The 18811-nt window shown below is 52.5% G+C and overlaps 1 protein-coding gene across 1 annotated transcript in view; it reads left to right on the top strand.

The window, feature by feature from the left end:
- Positions 1-2583: 2583 nt before the first annotated feature.
- JPH2 (junctophilin 2) overlaps positions 2584-18811 on the top strand; it is a 31802-nt gene continuing 15574 nt past the window's right edge. The window contains 2 exon segments of the mRNA XM_030963537.1: positions 2584-3374; positions 10471-11254. Coding sequence (XP_030819397.1) covers positions 2996-3374; positions 10471-11254 — 1163 coding nt within the window. The 5' untranslated portion in view covers positions 2584-2995.

Below are 18811 nucleotides of genomic sequence, written 5' to 3'. Positions count from 1 at the left end.
ACTGTCTCCACTCCAGTCCTGCTAAACCATCATCACTTCAGCTGCCCTGTCCAGCTTTGCATTCTCCTGGAATTTACTGCTTCAGAAGCAAGCAGCTCTCCATACATAGTGTGCATCAGCACAGTGTCTCTTTTATGAGTGTCCAGCAAAGGAGCATCCCATCAAATAATTTGTTGAGGGTAAGAAAAATTGTGTTTGGTTTGTCTTTACTATTTGTGGTACCTCGACTTTCTGAGGTGTAAGATGTGGAGAAGGAATGGAGACAAACATTTTCCTGCAAAATCATTTGGTGTTTCTCTTGGGGGTTTTTTGCAGTTTCTGTGGCAGCACAAGTCTCAGAACAAGTGGCCATGTAAGTTTACATGTTTTGCTAGTTCTGAAGTGTCACCTGCACCATGCAGAACATACCTGTGTCCCACATCTCTTTCTGTGCTCTGCAATAGCTGCATTTCTGCCACCTTGTTCTGAAGTCAAGGCAATTTTTTGGTGACTGTTGTCTACAAAACTGGGCTACAAAGTGCAGAATGACTTTATTTCTCAAATAATTATTCTTAACTGTTCTCAAATGCAAATTCCAACCACAGCACTGTTGTGGGGCTGAAAGTGCCTTTCAAGAGTGCACTGCTTTTAGCACTTCATTCATTAGTGACCACAGACCTTTACTGCAGGGTTTAGGATTGCACTGTCCACTGCTCAGTACTGTGTTAAAGTGGATTGAAATCCAGGAGATGTAAAAATAGTAGAAAAATGTGAGCTGGTGCTGCCTGAGAAGGGATGAGCAGTGCCACTAGAGGTCAGCCCCAGGCTAGGGCTGGCTGCTGCAGCAGGCTCAGTCTTCAGGGAAAATGGGAATTTTTCTGCCAAAACGAAGAAATAAGAGCAGCTCTTATTTCCTTGGTGCCTCTCGTTTCCGTGTGGTGCCTTTGTGCACACAGGCTGTCAGTGCTTTCTGAAGTTTGTGTGCGTTTGTTGGTGGTCAACAAAAGCTCTTTAAATGCCAAAATCTGCATAAGTTATTAATGTTTAAACAAAGTGTGCAATCAGGTCACAACTGTGCTGTGCAATTAGGAAAAGTTGCTAAGTAAATAATTACATAGTCCTGAGCTTGGCATCCTCTTGGGACAGTTACGACATCTTTGGGCTTGTGAGTGCTGGAACACCGTGGAATAGAAGCCCATGAGTTGCTGCAACCGCTGCCTTAACGCTTTCTCTTCTGTTACCACAAGTTGTTTTCAGATGTTTTGGTCTTCACAGAAACCGTAAAGCAAAATCTGGTTTTGCTTTGAGAAAATGTTAATTTATGGCCTGTATTTATGTAGCAAGAACCTTAAAAACTTGCCTAAGCAGTCTAAAAACTCGGTTTAAAACAACAAAAAAATTTAACTTGAGCCAATTTCAAAATCTGACCTTTTGTTAAAGAAGGCTTTAGAGGGCTGGTTCTGCCAAGTGGCGCTTTTGAGTCATGTTGGAGTCCGTTACCAAAGAGCTCATTCCTTCCTGTGGCTGAATAAAAGTGAAGCCCTTTGTAATTAACTTTCTAACTTGGTCCTTCTCACCTGTGCCTGCAGGCGTTCTGTGTTTATGTGCTGTCCATACACAGAGCTTCTCTTGCAGTTAATATATTGTGTGCTTCCTCTGTGCCTTTTCTTCCTAGAAATGCCAGGGTGGAGGTTGGAAGTTGAAAAACTGAGTCTGAACCCACCACTGTCTGTGGCAGCTTTGCCCCAGAGTATGGTGGGGTTTTGGGATCTCCCCTGGAAAGGCTGATAACTCCCCACAGCTCCTGCAGCTTCTCAGCGTGGTGGTCAGTAAGGGATGGTGATTTCTCCAAGGTCTTTCTGGGAGTGTCTTTTTAGGAGTGGGATGGATGTGCTGGAAGAAGAGAGGGCTTGGATTAGCCCGTTAGCTGGTCTTTCAGTCCTTGTTGTCTGCCATCTGTATTTGATGACATTATTACACACCAGGTGTCCTGTCACTACGCCCTGTGTCTGCAGCTACCATCTTTTCCACACACAGACTGAATTATGCTGCTGGCTGTTAAACCTAAGGAAATTTGGGAATTTTGTTGTTTGGGAGAGAGGGCTAAATGACTAGTGCTGAACGTCTTTCATTGCCCTAAATCAGCGCTGGAAGGTCACTTTGGGAGTAGCAGAGGGGCTGAGTGAGCTGCACTCAGGTGACGGCTGTGCTCTCACTGCCTGTTCCACCTCTGCCCAGTTACACACGGTGTGAGTGACCCGGCCCCGGGCGCTCCGTCCCCGCATCCCGCGGGGCTCCGGCGGAGCGGGACAGCGGCTGCCGGCCCGGGGGAGCGGCGGCCCCTTCCCAGGCTCTATTTTAAGCAGACATTTACTTTCCCAGCCTCTTCTCCGCCTGGATCCCTGCCCGGGGCGGGGGACGGCGGGGGGGTGGGATGTGTCTCTCCCCTCCTTCATAAAAGGGCCCCGAGGCGGGGGCCGGGCTCCAGGGGGGTTATTTTTGGGAGCAGCTCCTGGGATCCGATGGCCTTGTTAGGGCAGCGCTGACCTTTCTCCCGGCGGGGGAGGAGAGCGGGACGGGACGGGGCGGGCGGCGGCGGCCGGGGAGGGGAGAGCGGCGGGCTCGGGACCCCCATCCCTTCTCGGCCGCGGGGATCGGGACCCCCATCCCTTCTCGGCCGCGGGGATCGGGACCCCCATCGCTTCTCCGCCGCGGGGATCGGGGCCCCCATCTCTGCCTCTGCCGCGGGGCGGCTCCCCGGGCGGCCCATGCCCGTGCCCGCGGGGCAGGTACCGGCGCGGAGCGGCTGCCCCTACGGGGGGGCTGGAGCTCGGCCCGCCCTTCTCCCCTCCCTCTCGTCCAATTTCTCTCTCCTCCCGTGCCCCAGCCCCTCGGCCGGGCCAGGCGAGGCAGGAGCGGCCGCTCTCGGCGCCCAGCCCGTTCCCTCCGGGGATGCGGGAGCCCCGGAGCGCTGCCCCTGGGAACGCTGCCCGGCTGAGGGGCACCGGAGGGCACCATGAGCGGCGGCAGGTTTGATTTCGATGATGGAGGCGCCTATTGCGGGGGCTGGGAGGGGGGCAAAGCCCACGGGCACGGCATCTGCACCGGCCCCAAGGGCCAGGGCGAGTACTCGGGCTCCTGGAACTACGGCTTCGAGGTGGTGGGCATATACACGTGGCCCAGTGGCAACACCTACGAAGGCTACTGGTCCCAAGGCAAGAGGCACGGGCTGGGAATCGAGACCAAAGGACGGTGGGTTTACAGAGGAGAGTGGACCCATGGCTTTAAGGGACGGTACGGCGCCAGGCAGAGCATGAGCAGCGGAGCCAAGTACGAGGGTACATGGAACAATGGCCTGCAGGATGGCTACGGCACCGAGACCTACGCTGACGGAGGTAAGGGTGGCTCTGGAGGGAATGGGAGCGGGATGAACAGTGTCACACTGTTGTCTCTGCCGAAGGGCTGGCCTGGTCCTGTTCCCACTAGACAGGCACCGTGTCCTACAATGAGCCATTGGGGTGCTTCAGTCAAGAAGGGGAGCTTGGGCTACAGCCATCTCATCCATATGTGCATGCCCCGATTTTCCCAGTTGGGCACAGAATGCGCAGCTCACCCTCAGTGGATATGAGGGAGGAGCAGCAGGAGCATTGCCCCAAGCTGCCCTTAAGTGCCTGTTTTGGCAGTTAACACCAACCAACTTGGTGGTGTGTAGTCTTTGACTGCTGGTTCCGCGGGGACTGGTTAGTGCAGCTTCTGGCTGAACCACCCCAGAAATCCCCAGCTGGTGCGACACGGCAGCGAGCCGTGCGCTCGCTCCCCAGGCAGCGAGTTGTGAATGTTCTCCTGTCGGATATGAGCCACCCACAGCATCCCAGCACGCCTTCCCTGTGCATCAGCACTGCCTGCATGCCTCTGATGGGCTGCCTGCACATCTGCTTTGCCAAAGAGTTTTGATTGAGTCTGTCTAAGCTGTTTAGAATATGTAGCCACACATATTCCCCAAAATCCCTTTGGTTATTTGGAAGTTTCAACCTCCACTACTATACAACTGCACCATGTAGTCAGATATTTGTTATGCTCTGTAAATGCTTAGTCTAATTGTGTTCTTGCATTAGTGGCAATTCTGGGGTTAGAAACATTGCAAGAATTTCTGTGCAAGTAATTTAGTAGCTCTTCAGCACTGTAATGTTCCAGGCTGCCACATTTAGGATAGCTAAATAGAGAGGGTGATTTGAAAAAAATACCCTTCAAAATATGGATCAAAATTGTATCTATATTTATCTAGGACAGGCATTGGACTTTGTTTATAAAGCAAAATTAATATAAATCCTCAGAATGAAAAGCATCACATTTATAGAAATTAGAAAACTGGACTAATTCAAGACTCGCTTTCAGAGCTATGTTTTTCGTAAATATTTCTCAATGAGTTGTGTGGGTTTATGGCTAACTTTAAGATTGAGAATACAGTCTTGAAGTTGACCCATTTTCCTTGTGCCCTTGGATGTTGTAGGTACAGACACAAACTGACACATCGCTCCAGCTCCTTAAATTTTTTTCCCCTTCTCTCCTGTGGCCATGGAATGGTTTAATGGGTGCAGGTTGTGTGCACAGAACCTTCACGTGAGGCCATAAGAGGAGTAGGTGACATGGGAGGTGTGCTCTGATGAGTAAAGAGCAGCAATCAGGTAACTGTCAGCAGCAGCTGCCATTGGGAATTTCATTCTGGAGATGTCAAGGTCTCCTGTGAATTTGCTTCCTTGCTGCTTTCCAAAATGCAAATCCTTCTAAGAGTGAAGGGCTACTGGAATTCCAGTTAATGTTCTGGGGGAGAATTTTGAGGGGTAAGACTTGACATAGAGGTTTGATTAGATATGGGACAGAAGAGTGAGAGAGATGAGCCAGTGCTCTCTCCTGCAGGGATATAGAATATCCTGCTTCTGTCAGCACAGTGCTCCCTGGGGTGTTGTTCCTCACCCAAGAACGTGCCAGCTGCTTGGTCCCTGGTGCCACTGGAAGCTGGCACTTCAGCCCTGATCCATGGAGATGTGCCCTGCCAAAGCACTGAGCTCAGCCCCACGAGGGCTGTGCTGGGGTGCCCAGTGGCTGCTCCATGTGCTGGGTCATCACACCCTGGCTGATCTGAGCTGTTCATTCAACACAAGAGCTTCTCTGATGGCACAGGAACATGGATAAAACTGCAGTCAAGGCCAGGGATCAGCATCCGGCGCCACATCTGAAGGACAGGGGTGGAATGGTCCCACTGACCTGCAAGACCTTTTCCTGTTTTGTCTCCTCACCTGCACACAGCAACCACCTGCAAGATCCAGATGTGGCCAGACTGCTAATGGGACCTGTTAATGTTTGAATTTGAGGTTGCCAAGATAAACATCTGGAAAGGCTTTGGATATCTGCTGTCCCTGGGGTAGGGGACATGATTCCCAAGCCCCTTGGAAGCCAGCCACACGAGGAAAAGGGCTCTGGGAATGTGCAGCCCTTGCCAGGTCGTCAGAAACTTTAGGTCATGGTTGGACTGTTTGCAGATTTCAGGGAAATGTAGCTGATTCTGATGTTTAAAATAGACTTTAACTTTTTATATATACATGTGTATATATATATATAGACAGACATAAAAATTTACATTTCAAAATACACTTAAAATATACTTATAGGGCTGTCTGTGTTTGAATCTTGTGTCTGGCCAAGATTTAAAAAAAATCCCAAATCTGGAGTGAAGCTTTCTGAAATCCCATATCGGATTTTGGTTTCCAATAAGAACCAGGGTCATGGTACAGTTTAGCCCAGGCACTGTGTGACTTATTTGCTTTTCTCCCCACTACCAAAAGCCCATTTTTGTGGAAGCTGTGGGAGACCGATGGCTTTAAAGAGATTGAAATCAGCCAAGGGGTTCAGAGCTCCTGGTGTGGCTGTGCAGACACAGTGACATTCTGATATATCTCTCTGTGTATCCAGGCTCTGTGCGCTGCTGTCACCAGGGGAGAGCTCAGAGCCCTTTAGAGAGGCAGAATGCTCTGGCTGAAGCAGTGAGTGGGGCTGTGGAAGGCATAGCATGAAGGAACTCATTGTTCTGCAACATAAGCTATGAGTAAACATGTTATTTGGCTTTGCCCTGTGAGTTGTCCATGCTGTAAGGAAGGCCTCATTTTTTGGATAATTTTGTGCATTTGACTGTGAGTCAAAACCCTGAGTCAAGTCTTACTGCAGAAAAACTGCTCACTGAAGCATGCTGCATACCCACGGTCCAGCCCAAAGCCTGTCTTTGCTGTACAAATAACTGCTTACATGTATGGAGGGGAAAAACATCACTTGCAATCAGTGCAGCCTGAAACCAACTTATTTTTGATACTGCAATTTGTTCTCTAGGGTGCTAAGGGAAACAGTGGTGTCAACCACGAGGGAACAATTAGACCAGTCAGTGAGCACAAGACCACAGAAGAGGGGAAAAGAAATGCAGAAGTGCTTTACTGGGGAGATGAAATCAAATGAAATGGGTGATAGGGAGCAGCACAACTCTTCCCTGTGGCAGGGCAAGTGCAGTGGAAAGGAGCCTGGACCAGGACAGAAGGAGCATCCATGGGATTGTGGCTGGGAAAGGAGGAAAGGGGCCTGGGAGGGCCACTATGGTGCTGGCTTTCATCTGCTGCCTCTGTAGCAAAGCTCCTGCCTGGCTGAGTGTGACCCATGAATTAATATAGTAATATTAATTAATTAATATAGGAATTATATATTAATTATATAATATCTATTATTTATTTATATATATATATTTTATATATATATGTGAATTTTTTTACCCCTCTATGAAGTTTTCTTTGCTTTTCTTTTCCAGCAGAACCCATCAGACACTACTGCTGGCACCTAAAGGCAGCACTCTGTTTTTGCTGGCCTGTCCTGCACATGGTGCTGTGCATCATTGAAATGTCCCTGGCCACTCACACTGAGTTCCACCCTGCCTGTCATCGCAGTATCTGGGTGACAGCAGGGGACTGTAGGGCAGGGAAGCGATTTGAGCTGTTTGCATTATTTACATGGTTGTTTGTATTATTTACATTCATCACTAATTATATGGGAGCCTTGAGACAGGCTGGGAAGGGGAAGTGTGTCACTGCTGGTGATGGCATCTTGCTGCTGGGCTGGAGGGCACTGGCAGCTGAAGTTTTTGCACTGGATGCAGCTGTGCACCATCCCATCCTGCTGCTGGGGTGAAGCAGGGGCTGCTCCCACCCCTTGGGAGTGTTTGGGGGTGAGGCTGCAGGGATGTAATTTCTATTGATCCCAGAATTTAGTCCTGCCCATCCTATGAAGTTACCCAGGCAGCATCACCTGCTTTTGGCTGGGGCTGTGCAGAGGTGATGAATTGTATTCCTGGGGGCTGCAGAGGAGCCAGTGGTTTTTGTCATTAGGACAAATAAAAATGCAGCCAACAAAGCATTATTGGGACCCTGTCCCTCACTAATCACACCCTGATGAGATGAGGTGTCTCTGTCCCACTACCCTGATGAATCACTAGGGCTGGGAGGCAGGGAAGTGGGCTCCCTATCCTAAACAGGGATTTATTTGTTCCACATCCATTGCTTTTAAATTATTTTAACAGAACCTCAGATGCATGTGAGCCCGTGGCAGCCTGGCTGACAGCTCTGTGTGCTGCCTCCTTGCCCAGGCTGTGTTGGATCTGGGGTGTGGTGGTGACCTGGGGATGTGCAGCCCTGCTGCAGGGGCATTTTGCAGAGCCCCCATGTTGTGTGAGGTGCCTGCCCTGGGCCGTGTTGGCGAGGCAGGGCTTGGCTGTGCTCGCACCCTGCGTGCCCTGACGCACGGCCTCCGGCGCCTCCAGCCGCTCCCTGCAGCCTCTGGCTCCTCTCCAGGGCTGCTTTATGGCCCTGCCCTGGCACAGAGCCTCAGCTGGGCAGGGAATGGCAGCATGATGGGGACATGGCAGTGCCTGCTCGCCCCTGCCTTGGCTGGGCAGCCATGGGCAGCACTGTGTCGGTGCCCTGCGTTCATCCAGGCAGGGTTGGCAGCACTGTGTCGGTGCCCTGCGTTCATCCAGGCAGGGCAGGGTTGGCAGCTCTGGTCACAGGGGCAGTGTTGGTGCTGTACAGGCTGAAATCAGGGAGCAGAGAGCAGCCTGCAGAGCTGAACCCTGCACTGAGGGTGGCACTCCATCCCTGCTCCCTGGAGACCCATTGTGCCATGTGGCTCTCCCACCCAGCTGCCTCTGGTGCTGTTGAGGGGGACAGAGGGGGATTTGCTGGAGTGCAGCAGCTGCTCTGACCTGACCCCTGAGGAGTGAGTGAACCCCCTTAACCTGCAAGATTTTCCAGAGTTCCTTTTCCAGGGAATTAACATGGAGGCATTACCAGCTGCAGCCTGATACGTGTGAAGTTGTTCCCATCCTAGGAGAAGGTCTCCAATGTCACCCTGATCATGTGTCAGCCCTGCTCGCTGGCTGGGCGGCTGGGGTGGAGCACTGACCTCAGCAGGGAGGGACATGGGGGCACTGTGGGGTCTCTATAACTTCAGCTTGCACTAGGAAGACTCATCACCATTTTATGGAGAGGGATTTGGGAGCATGGTGAGGAACATGCTCAGGCATCTCCAGTGATGGTCCTTGCCTCCTGACTCGTGCACAGACCCATGCTTATTTTTCCTTATTTTTCCTTAGAAGAGCTTCAAACTCATCCAAGAAAATGGAAAATGGTCCCTTGCTCTGGCAGTTGGCTCCCCATGGCTGCCTGCAGCCTGCAGAGACCATGTACTACCTGAACCCCTACATTTTTGTAGGGGAGACCAACTGTTTACAGGGACCCCATAATCCCCTGTGTCACAGGGTGGGCTCACCCAGGGCAGCAGCTGCTGCTCACTCGGGCACTTCTTGTCTTTCCTGGCCCTCAGCACTGTAAGTTAACACTCCACAGGCAGGTCCAAAGAGGATTTCAACGAAACCTGAAGCTTGGGAGGAGAGATTATGCTGCAGAAGTGGCCTGGGAGACTGTAAAATATGCACTCCCACGATCACCAAAGAAGGAACTGGATTTGCTCCTTGGGGAGCAGGGTCATCCCTGGGCTCAGTAATAGTGTCTGAGGGGGGAGATTAATGCCTTGAAGATGGGTCACCCCCTTCCATGTCAGCCCAGCCCTGGCTGAGTCTCCCCAGGACCGTGGGAGTGCCTGCTCTCTCAAAATAAATCATGTGTCTTCTGGTGGGTCACTGCTTTTTGCAAACCAAGTTTAGGACAGATGTCTGTGAAAATACACCCAGCACAGCTGACCCTTCACTGACATGAAGCAGCACCTGGGAGAGCAAAGGACTAGAGTGGCCTTTCCAAAGGCATTTGTGCTCCCCCATCACCCTCTGCCTGTGCCCCAGGCTGAGGGAGCTGCTGGGGTGGCCCATTCCAGGTCCTGTAATGCCAGGATCAGAGAGGAATGCTGCCTTTGTTTTGAGTGGTTTGCTGGTTTCTGAGGCAACTGCACCTATAGACTGATGAGAGCTTGGCTGGGAAGATGGTCCATCCCATCCCAATCCCCAGGGCTCAGGGATGCTCTGACCTTCCCTGTGCATGGTGGATGCTGTGGGTGAAGGCTGCCTGCTGCCCCACCAGCCCCTGCCCTTCCCAGGAGCTCTTTTTGTGGGGCCTCTGATGCAGCTAATTTAAGTCTCTTGACACCCTAGTGAGAAAAGTCAGAGTGGGGTCTCCACTCTGCTGGAGCCTGCAAATGTGCTCACCTTTGGGATCAGGGCATCTGGAAAGGAGCAGTGTCCCAGTCCTTCAAGGACCACCTTGGGTCCTGTACCCAAGGTGCAGCCCTGGCCATGGTGAGCACAAACCTTTCTGTCTCCCATCATATGACACCATCTGCCCTCTCAAGCTGGGTCCGGAGGAGTGGGGTGGGGTGGTGCTTTCTGGGGTAGAGCTGAAGGAACCCCACACAGAGCTGCTTCTCTCCTCCCTTTTTTGCCCATCTCTTGCTTTGTGCAGTGTGGCACAAGCCTTGATCTTGGGAACTCAGAGAAGCCATAAGTCAACGCCAAGGAGATGTGGCTTCAGGATTAGGGCTGTCAATGGACATGTGGGATCCTGACTCAGGGGTCTAGAGGTGGTCCTGGCAGCCTGCAAGGAACAGGCTGAAAGGGACTGTCACCAAGCCAAGGGCAGTTGTGCTAGTGCAGCTCACATGCCCCCTGGGGCTGCTGCACAGCCCAAACCCCACCCCTGGGGGGCTGCATCCCGCTCCCTTCTCTGGATGAAAATCCAGATCCTGTACAGTGAGTGGGTCTGCAAAGCCCCTTTACAACCAGCTGTCACCTGCCAGCAGAGCCTCTTGTGCTGCTGTCCTCTGCTCCCTGGGCACTGATGCTTTGCATGCGGGTGAGCACCAGCGGAGCTGGGCTTGGCGCAGCCCCACATCTCATCTCCCTTGGCTGTGCCAGCCCCGAGGCGCTTTCTCACGCTGTCTTGTCTCCCTCAGGCACGTACCAGGGCCAGTTCACCAACGGCATGCGGCACGGCTACGGCGTGCGCCAGAGCGTGCCCTACGGCATGGCCTCCGTGGTGCGCTCGCCGCTGCGCACCTCGCTGTCCTCCCTGCGCAGCGAGCACAGCAACGGCACCCTGCCCCAGCAGGACTCGCCCGACGCCAACGCCGAGAGCCTGCCCCTGTCGCCCACCATCACCCGCGGCGGCTTCGCCCTCAGCCTCTACGCGGACGCGGAGGCTGCCAAGGCCAAGAAGGGCGGGCTCTTCCGCAGGGGCTCCTTGCTGGGCAAGCTGAAGAAGTCCGAGTCCAAGTCGTCCCTGGCCAGCCAGAAGAGCCGCGTCAGCTTCCTCAAGAGCGAGAGCGGCATCAGCTCGGCCGCCAGCGATGCCACCTCCACCGTCAGCCTGGGCGAGGGCGCCGAGGGTGAGGAGTACACCCCCTTCGAGTCCGACATCGACGCCACCACCACCGAGACCTACATGGGCGAGTGGAAGAACGACAAACGCGCCGGCTTCGGCGTCAGCGAACGCTCCAGCGGGCTCAAGTATGAGGGCGAGTGGCTGGACAACCTGCGGCACGGCTACGGCTGCACCACGCTGCCCGACGGCAAGAAGGAGGAGGGCAAGTACCGCCACAATGTCCTGGTCAAAGGCATGAAGAAGCGGGTGATACCGCTCAAGAGCGCCAAGATCCGGCAGAAGGTGGACAGGAGCGTGGAGGGAGCGCAGAGGGCAGCGGCCATTGCCCGGCAAAAGTCGGAGATTGCAGCATCCAGGTGGGTGCTTGGAGCTCCAGCACGCAGGTTCCCGTGGGAACATCCCCATCCCGTGTGTTTGGGAGCTGTTATTTTTCTCATCCCCTCTCGTGTCCCCCTGCAGCCCTGGTCCAGAGGGGAGGTGCTGGACAGCAGGGATTGTTACCAGCCCTGGCACTCAGCAGGATGGGGAGCATCCAAGCTGCTCCTTGATGCTGCTGTCAGAGCTGCTGGGCATTGATGGGGCAGCCTGAGAAACAGAGGGTTTGATGGTGATAAATCCAACAGGCTCATGAGCAGCCAGATGTGTCCCAGACAAACTGGGGCTGCAGCAGAACACAGTGTGGGCTCTGGGGGAAGTTTGTGGGATGCATGAGGGTTGTCAATTTTAGCAGCTGAGTGTAATTGCTCCACTGTCTCTCCTGGGATGGAGGAGAGAGGAAATAAGAGTGGCTTCAGGGTCTGCTTGGAAAGGGCACGGGAAATTCTCCTCCTCCAGCTCACATCCCTGCCTGTGTCCGAGCTGTGTTGGCAGCACGCTCCTCCTGCAGCATTCCTGCCAGTCTCAGAGCTGACCTGGCAGAGAACAGAGATCTGGGAGCCTTCGCTCCTTTCCTCTTCCTTGGGGAAATGTGGTCGTAACAGTCCTTGAGGTTTCACCTGACCTCACCAAGAAAACCTCACTCTGCACAGGCTTTGCTCAGCTGCTGGGCAGTGGCTGTGACTTCATGGCTGTCCTGTCTCACTCCTTTTAATTCCCGTTTAATTATCAGTTACTTCATTATCAACCAGAGGAGGGAAATAAGCAAGGAGGACACCTATTCCCAAACCCCATTCCACTCCTTGGAGAAACCCCCACTTTACTCTCCTGGTGGCCATTTCTTCTCCAAACTTTAGTGGGGAGCACAATTGATTTTTTTTTTTTTTAATCAAAACCCAGTTGCTTCAGGGACTGGTGAAGAAAACCCAGCAGGATTGCAAGTGAAGCTCCATGCAGGGCCAGCTAGGATAAAAATAACAGGCTGGAGTGGCGTGGGGCCCTGGATCCTTCTGGCAGGGCAGGCTCAGCCCAACACCAGCTTTGCTGTGCCCAGGAAAAGCGTGTGGCTGTGGTGTGAATAAGGAGGCTGGAGCTGCAAACACTGCTCCCCAAGAGCTTGGCTGGTTTACACAAACCTCTTTTTATTATACACTATTTACACTTTGGATCAAAAGCGGCTCTGCAGTGTTTTCAATCAGGGGCTGGAATGCGCCCGCTGCCCTGGCCCGGGATTGCATCCCTCCCCAGTGCAGCCAGGGAATAATTTCCTATTAAGGAAACCTTGGAGCTGGAGGAAATAGGACATGGAAGGAAGCTGATTTCCTCCAGGGAGCCCTCAGCCAGCAGACCCTGCAGTGGTGTGGCTGCTGGGCAGGGAAGAAGGGATTGTTGTGCTGGCTGGCAGTGTAGAACCCCAGTCCTGTTCCTGCAGCACAGATTCCAGCCAAGCTGGGCCCGCTGGGAGAGGGGAATTCAGGCTGCCTGTCCTGTAAACTGTAACTCAGCACTGCCATCAGTGTTTATTCCTGGTGTATCTTGCTCAGGGCAGAGCTGCTCTCTCTACCTGATGCCTTCTGTAAATCCGACTCGTGCTCTCCTCCCTCCTCCTTTCACCTCAGATTTGTGGTAGAGAGTAGATCTACATAATTTTTCCTGGAGAAAATCCTTAGTTTAAATCCCAGCTCTGCCACAGCTTTTGCTTTGGCCTTGAACCTTGCCTCAATTTCCACACCCAGGGCAGAGTAATTGCAGACAGATTGTGAAAATGGATTATTACAGTTTATAGAAGGTCTGCACTATCATTAGCATTGCCTGAGCTCATAACTGTGAGGTGGAGCTTTCTAGATGGAGCATTTACATTTCTCCTCAGATGGCAACGTGTCCCTTACCCAAAAAAATGCCTTTGAGGCTACACCCATCCTTTCCTGGGGAAGATATGACATTTCATTTATTACTAGGCACTAATTATCAGGACACAGCAGGTGGGCTGTGTGAATTCCCAGCTACCTCTGCACACCTGTGCTGTTGTTCATGGATGTTTGAGTTTCATTTGCTTGTGGCTCTCGGGGGAGCCCCTTGCAGAGCTAAACTGCTGTAGCATCCAGCCTCCTGCTGTCTGGGGGTGAAATGCCAGGAGAAGGCCAGATTTCTCCCTTTGCACCATAAAAGGCTCTTTAGGGATAGAAATTCCAAGGAAAACAAGCCCAAGCACTGGAAGCTGCCAGTTGCACTGCAGGAATCCCAGGCACGTGCCGAGCCCTGGGGTGCATGGCTGGGGCTGGCAGCAGCACTGAGGGGTGCCCTGCCTGGGAGCTTTGGGCAGGAGAGCAGTGACAGCCAGGGACCATGGTCGGTGCGGTCACCAAAGCTCCCCTGCCCCATGCTCTGCTCCAAGGGTGTCTGAGGCTGCTTCACAGCTCCTGTCCCAGTGAAACAGCACTGTTTTGGTGTTCCAGCCAGGGCCGTGGGCAGTGCCAGCTACTGCCTGTCCTGCTGCCTCTGCCCCCACAGCACTGCCCCGGCCTCCTCAGCTCCCTCCTGAATCCTCCTGGGTTGGCAATCCAGCTGCTTTCCCAGTTGTGCGAGAAGCTGAGGACATCATCTCACTGTCAGCTGAGACAACAGCTCTGGTTTTCATTATTTCAGTGGAAATCATTTGGCACGGGGCCATCCTCTCCTGAGCAGCCCATCCAGGTCAGCCAGCTGCACCCCATGCAAAGCCCATTGGTGCTGCTCAGATGTTGGGTATAAACCCTGGGCATGTCCCTCAGCAGCTCTGGGGATCAGCTGGAGGGATGGACTTGATGGAAGCTGGAGTGTGAATCCTCACCCAGGCTGCTCTCACTCAGGAGAAAAGTCGTCTTGGAATGCAGCCTCTGTGGCAGCTGGCAGACAGGGCTTTGCTCCTGCCCAGGGGTAGCCACGGATGGATGTGGGGTTAACACACCTAACACACACCATGAGGGTTCATTAGCCCTGCCCTGCACTGCTGGTGCTGCAGGACTGGTCCTGCTGTGATCCCAAGGGACTCCTGTCAGAGCTGGGACCTGGCTGTTCCTGCAGTGCCAGGTGAAGGCACCTGCTGTGTCACACCCTTCCCTTTCCCCCACTACATCCTGACTGGGGACTCCTTTGGAAAAAAGTTGGGGTGGATGGGAAGCACAGGAAGAGCCTGGGATCACAGCTGGGGCTTCACCTCCCGGGAGATGAAGTAGACAAACTGGCTGCAGGACTGTGAGGAGGGGACAGCTGCCACCAGGCCATGAGTGAGCTGGTTCAAAGCCGTGCTGAGGTGTGCAACAGCTGCCCTGCAGCTTTCTGGGCACATGGGCTGGTACAGAATAGGGTGCTCTGTACCCCAGGTACTTGATGCTCCTTGTGCCTGGGGAGCAATGTGTTTGCCTGTCAGGTGGGGAGGATGGTCCCACAGAATACAGGGAGAAGAAGCATGAAAATGGTCAGCTTTCATCTCTTCAGATTAAAATAAAGTAAAACAAAGTAAGAGGAAGGGCAGGGGGAACCTTTGAGTTTTGAAATCTGTGTGCTCAGTAGCTGGGCAGCTTTTACAGGGGTTTTCCTTTTCTCTGGTGCTTTTTAAGGACAAAAGGAGTGTAAATACTGCAAATCCCACCTCTGTCCCATGGCAGCAGTATCTGACGTGGTCTGCTTCTGCACATGCTTGTGCTTCCCAGTGACTTGGACCAAAATCAATGGAGGGACTTGGCCATGTGTCCTGCAAGGCACGGGTCTTGCCAAGCTCTGAGATCCTTTGAAGGGTGCCTGTCCTGGCAGGAACACCTCAGATACATCTGCTGGATGTCACGGGATCAGTAGGAAAGCAAGATATTCGAGGCTATAATGGCTGCTGTGCCTCACCAGTTTGTACTCATGTGCTGGCCCTGTAGCCCCTGCATGGTTTATACCTGGAGAGTACAACTACAAGTGAATACACTTTGGATTTATTTTTGTTTTAATGTAGTATCAGTAGACATCTGTAGGATTTTCTGTATTCTGTTCTGAAGTGTGGGGCATCAATTCCTGATTCAGTGGGGTTTGCTCATTAGGGTGAGCCTGGGCTCTGTGGAAGCACAACATTACATTGATGTGGCTTCCTCACCACCAGCACATGGGCATTACTCAGTGTGAGTGTTGCCTGGTTTTGAAGCCTAAGCTGATTTTCTATCCATACCCATGACTTTGGGGCACATCTTAGCTCTCCCTTCAAACAACAAGAGCCCTTGGCAGCTCCTGTATCACTTTCCAAGGCTCTTGTGCCTGGCTGCACTCCCAGCAGGGCTGTCTCCCTGCGCTCAGCATTTCCAGGCTGTGTGGCCGGGCAGAGCGAGCGTCTCCTTGGGGAACGTGGTGCAAATGACGTCCCAAAATCGCTGCAGTCAGCACAGGCTCCTGACTAAATAAGGGCAGGCAGAGCAGGGCTTTATCAGCATAGCCTGAGTGTGACAGCTGAGAGCTGGGGCTGGGGCAGCCCACGCCGCTCCCACTCGGAAGGTGCTTTATTTGGCACAGCTCTGCCCTCGTCCCCACTGCTCTCAGGGGTTTAGGCTGCTGGTGGGGAAAGTGGGCAACCAAAGGGATATCTTCCCCAGACACCTCTTTGGTGAGGTATGGTTTGTGTCCAGTGCAGTGCTGGGCTGGTGGGCACTGTGGTGTTGGTGCTCCTGGGGCTGACACCACAGCTCAGCTTCCCCCGAGGCCAGATTTCAGACCTGGGATTTTAGGTCTGTTGAATCAGACTTGGAGTTTGCTCTAAAAAGGCAAAAGGATTTTTTTTAAATGTGCTTTTAGCTAGAAGCACAGGCATTAGACGCCTCAGGAGTTCAGCACATTCCCAGACCTTTAGGTCTAAAGGCAGAGGAGGACAGGATGCTCATGGCCACCCTGTGAGTGAGCAGCAGCAGCGGCGGCCGTGGCTCAGGACAGCCCTGCCAGGACAGGAGGGACCAACTGAGCCTCCTGTGCTCTCCCAGCCTCACAATCTCTCTGCTCTAGGACTCCACAGCTCCATGTGAGGGATGGGTGTGTAATTAGGAGGCAGCAGCAGGCAGGAGATGGGCAGAGCTTTTGCCAGCTCCAGGTGGGTCACTGGCTGCTACTGGCCAGGGAGGGACACAAGAGTTGTGAGCAGCATTTCTGCAGTCACCAAAGATCACAGATGTCACCCTGAGCTCTTATGGGGCTTAAATGACAAGTGCATGGAGGTGCAGGGGGACCAAGGGCTGCCCCTCACCTCCCCATGGGCTGCAGTGGAAGGGTCACTTCTAGCAAGGTACAACCACACCTGGAGGCAGTGGAGTGGCCTGAGCTGAGCACAGCTCCTTGATGCTGGGTATTCTGGCTGCTTCAGGAATTCTGATTGCCTCACAGCCCCCATAATGGGAATCTGCGTCTTGGAACTTCCATGGACAGAGTTCAGGGAGTCAGTGGACAGGGAGAAGCAAGGGCAGCCACGTGGCTCCCTGCTATAACTGAGTGCCAGGACACAGCATTGAGGGGACGCTCCTCAGTCCTGCTGTCCCAGTAAAGATGTTTCTCACAGAGCTTGGTGTGTTTATAGAGAGGATAATCCTGTTTCATCACCCTTGCTTAGTAGGAACCCAGTTGCTGGCATCTATTTCTGCACCAGCCAAAGCCCAGGGCTGGGACTCTCCCTCTTTCTGTGTGGCACCACAGTCTCCAGCTCTGCAGAAATATTGCTGTTTTCAAACCTCTGCCTAATCCTCATTCCAGCCATCCACTGGAGCAGTGCAGGCTGTAGGGTTTGAGTGAGCTGTTCTCTGTTCCTGATCTGGTGTGGCCATGGGGACAGCATGGCTGTCCTGTCTCACTCCTTTAATTCCTGTTTAATTATCAATTACTTCATTATCAACCAGAGGAGGGAAATAAGCAAGGAGGACGCCTATTCCCAAACCCCATTCCACTCCTTGGAGAAACCCCCACTTTACTCTCCTGGTGGCCATTTCTTCTCCAAACTTTAGTGAGGAACATGATTGATTTTTTTTTTAATCAAAACCCAGTTGCTTCAGGGACTGGTGGAGAAAACCAGAACTGTGGGGTCCAGTGCCAGGATCAGACACCCACCCCATCTGCAGGACCCCCACAGTGTGTCCCCCCACAAAGGGGGGCTGTGTGTGAGGCTTTCTGGGCTGGAGGGATTCAGTGTCACTGGGTGAGTGATGGTGTGATGCCTTCACCCCCTTCTTCCAGCCCTCTCCCAGAACAGCCTCATCCAGGCTGGCTGCGGCTCCAGCACTGACACATTTTTGGCCCACTGTGCTCCTTACACGGGATGTGCTCCGATTCCAGAGGAGGGTGCACAGCTTTATCTGCTTTCCACCCACCTCACATGAATTTCCTCAGGCACTTTCATGCCTTATTAGGGTAAGAGGGAGCATGCATTTTCAGTAGTTCCAAGGAGGAGGCATCTGCTGGACAGCACACAGCTTTCTCCAGGGCTTCCTGGGTTATCAGGGTTGAGGCAAGTGAGGCTCTGTCCTGCAGGGATCCCCTCAAGAGCAGCAGAGATGGGATGGCAGGATGTCAGCCCTAGGGATGGGTACAATTCAGATAGCCAGCCAGGCAGGGAAAGTGGAATTAATGGGCTGTTCATTCTGACCTTGTGGGAAATCCTTATCTCAACAACTTACAAACACAGAAAGGGAAAAATGAAGTGTCACTTTAATCTGCAAAAATGACTGTAGAAAATGATAGCATCTCGTTCAATTGATCTGCTGCTGCGTGGAACAAGAGGGCTCTGACTCCCATCCAATGCTTGCAGGGAGCTGGGCTTTGAAATCATTGAATTCAGCCATGCTTTGCTCAGAGATTATCCTCATTTTAGTGGAATGTGAAATAGCCTTATCTTGAAAAAGAAATAATATTTAGGTAACACGTCCAATTTAAACAGAAAGCCTGTGATGCAGAAAGCCTCCCTTCTCCTGGAGGCAGGGCATCTTTTTCAGCTTATCCTGGAGCTGAGCCAGACCCCTTTGGCTTTCTCAGTCCCAAGTTTTTTAATTTTGCTCCTGCAGAGCCTGATGATTCTTCACTGAGGGCTGGCAGGGACCTGGGTGCTCTCAGCAGCCTTGGGTACAGGTGCATGGGAGCTGCAGTCACTGAAGCCTGGGACGTGGGCTGGTGCCCTCCCAGCTCCAGCTCCATCTCTTCTTTTTCCTGGAACTCAGATCTGTGAACATCAACTCAAGAGACCTACAGAACTCAGAGAAAAAGGCTCCTACTTTAAATTTTGATAAGTAATTGGGGTTTTGGGCAAATGCAGTATTTTAAGAAATACTCCTTAATTTAAAAAAAAAAATAAAAATCAGCTTTTCTTTTTTTGACTGGGAAAAAAACTCCACAAAACAAATTCAGTAGTTCCTCACTCTTTTGGTTTGGATTTCTGAAATCTGAAAAACATTTGATTTAGAAGGTGCTAAAACTTTTGGTTGAAAAAAACAACAATCTTAGAATGAAAGCACAGACTTTTTCACCCATTTTAATGCTGGTGGATCCAGCAATCT

This window comes from Camarhynchus parvulus, chromosome 20, assembly GCF_901933205.1.
Source record: "Camarhynchus parvulus chromosome 20, STF_HiC, whole genome shotgun sequence".
In the NCBI taxonomy this organism is placed as follows: domain Eukaryota; kingdom Metazoa; phylum Chordata; class Aves; order Passeriformes; family Thraupidae; genus Camarhynchus; species Camarhynchus parvulus.
The sequence above is the reverse complement of the archived record's forward strand: the minus strand, read 5'-3'. Positions and strand labels throughout refer to the sequence as shown.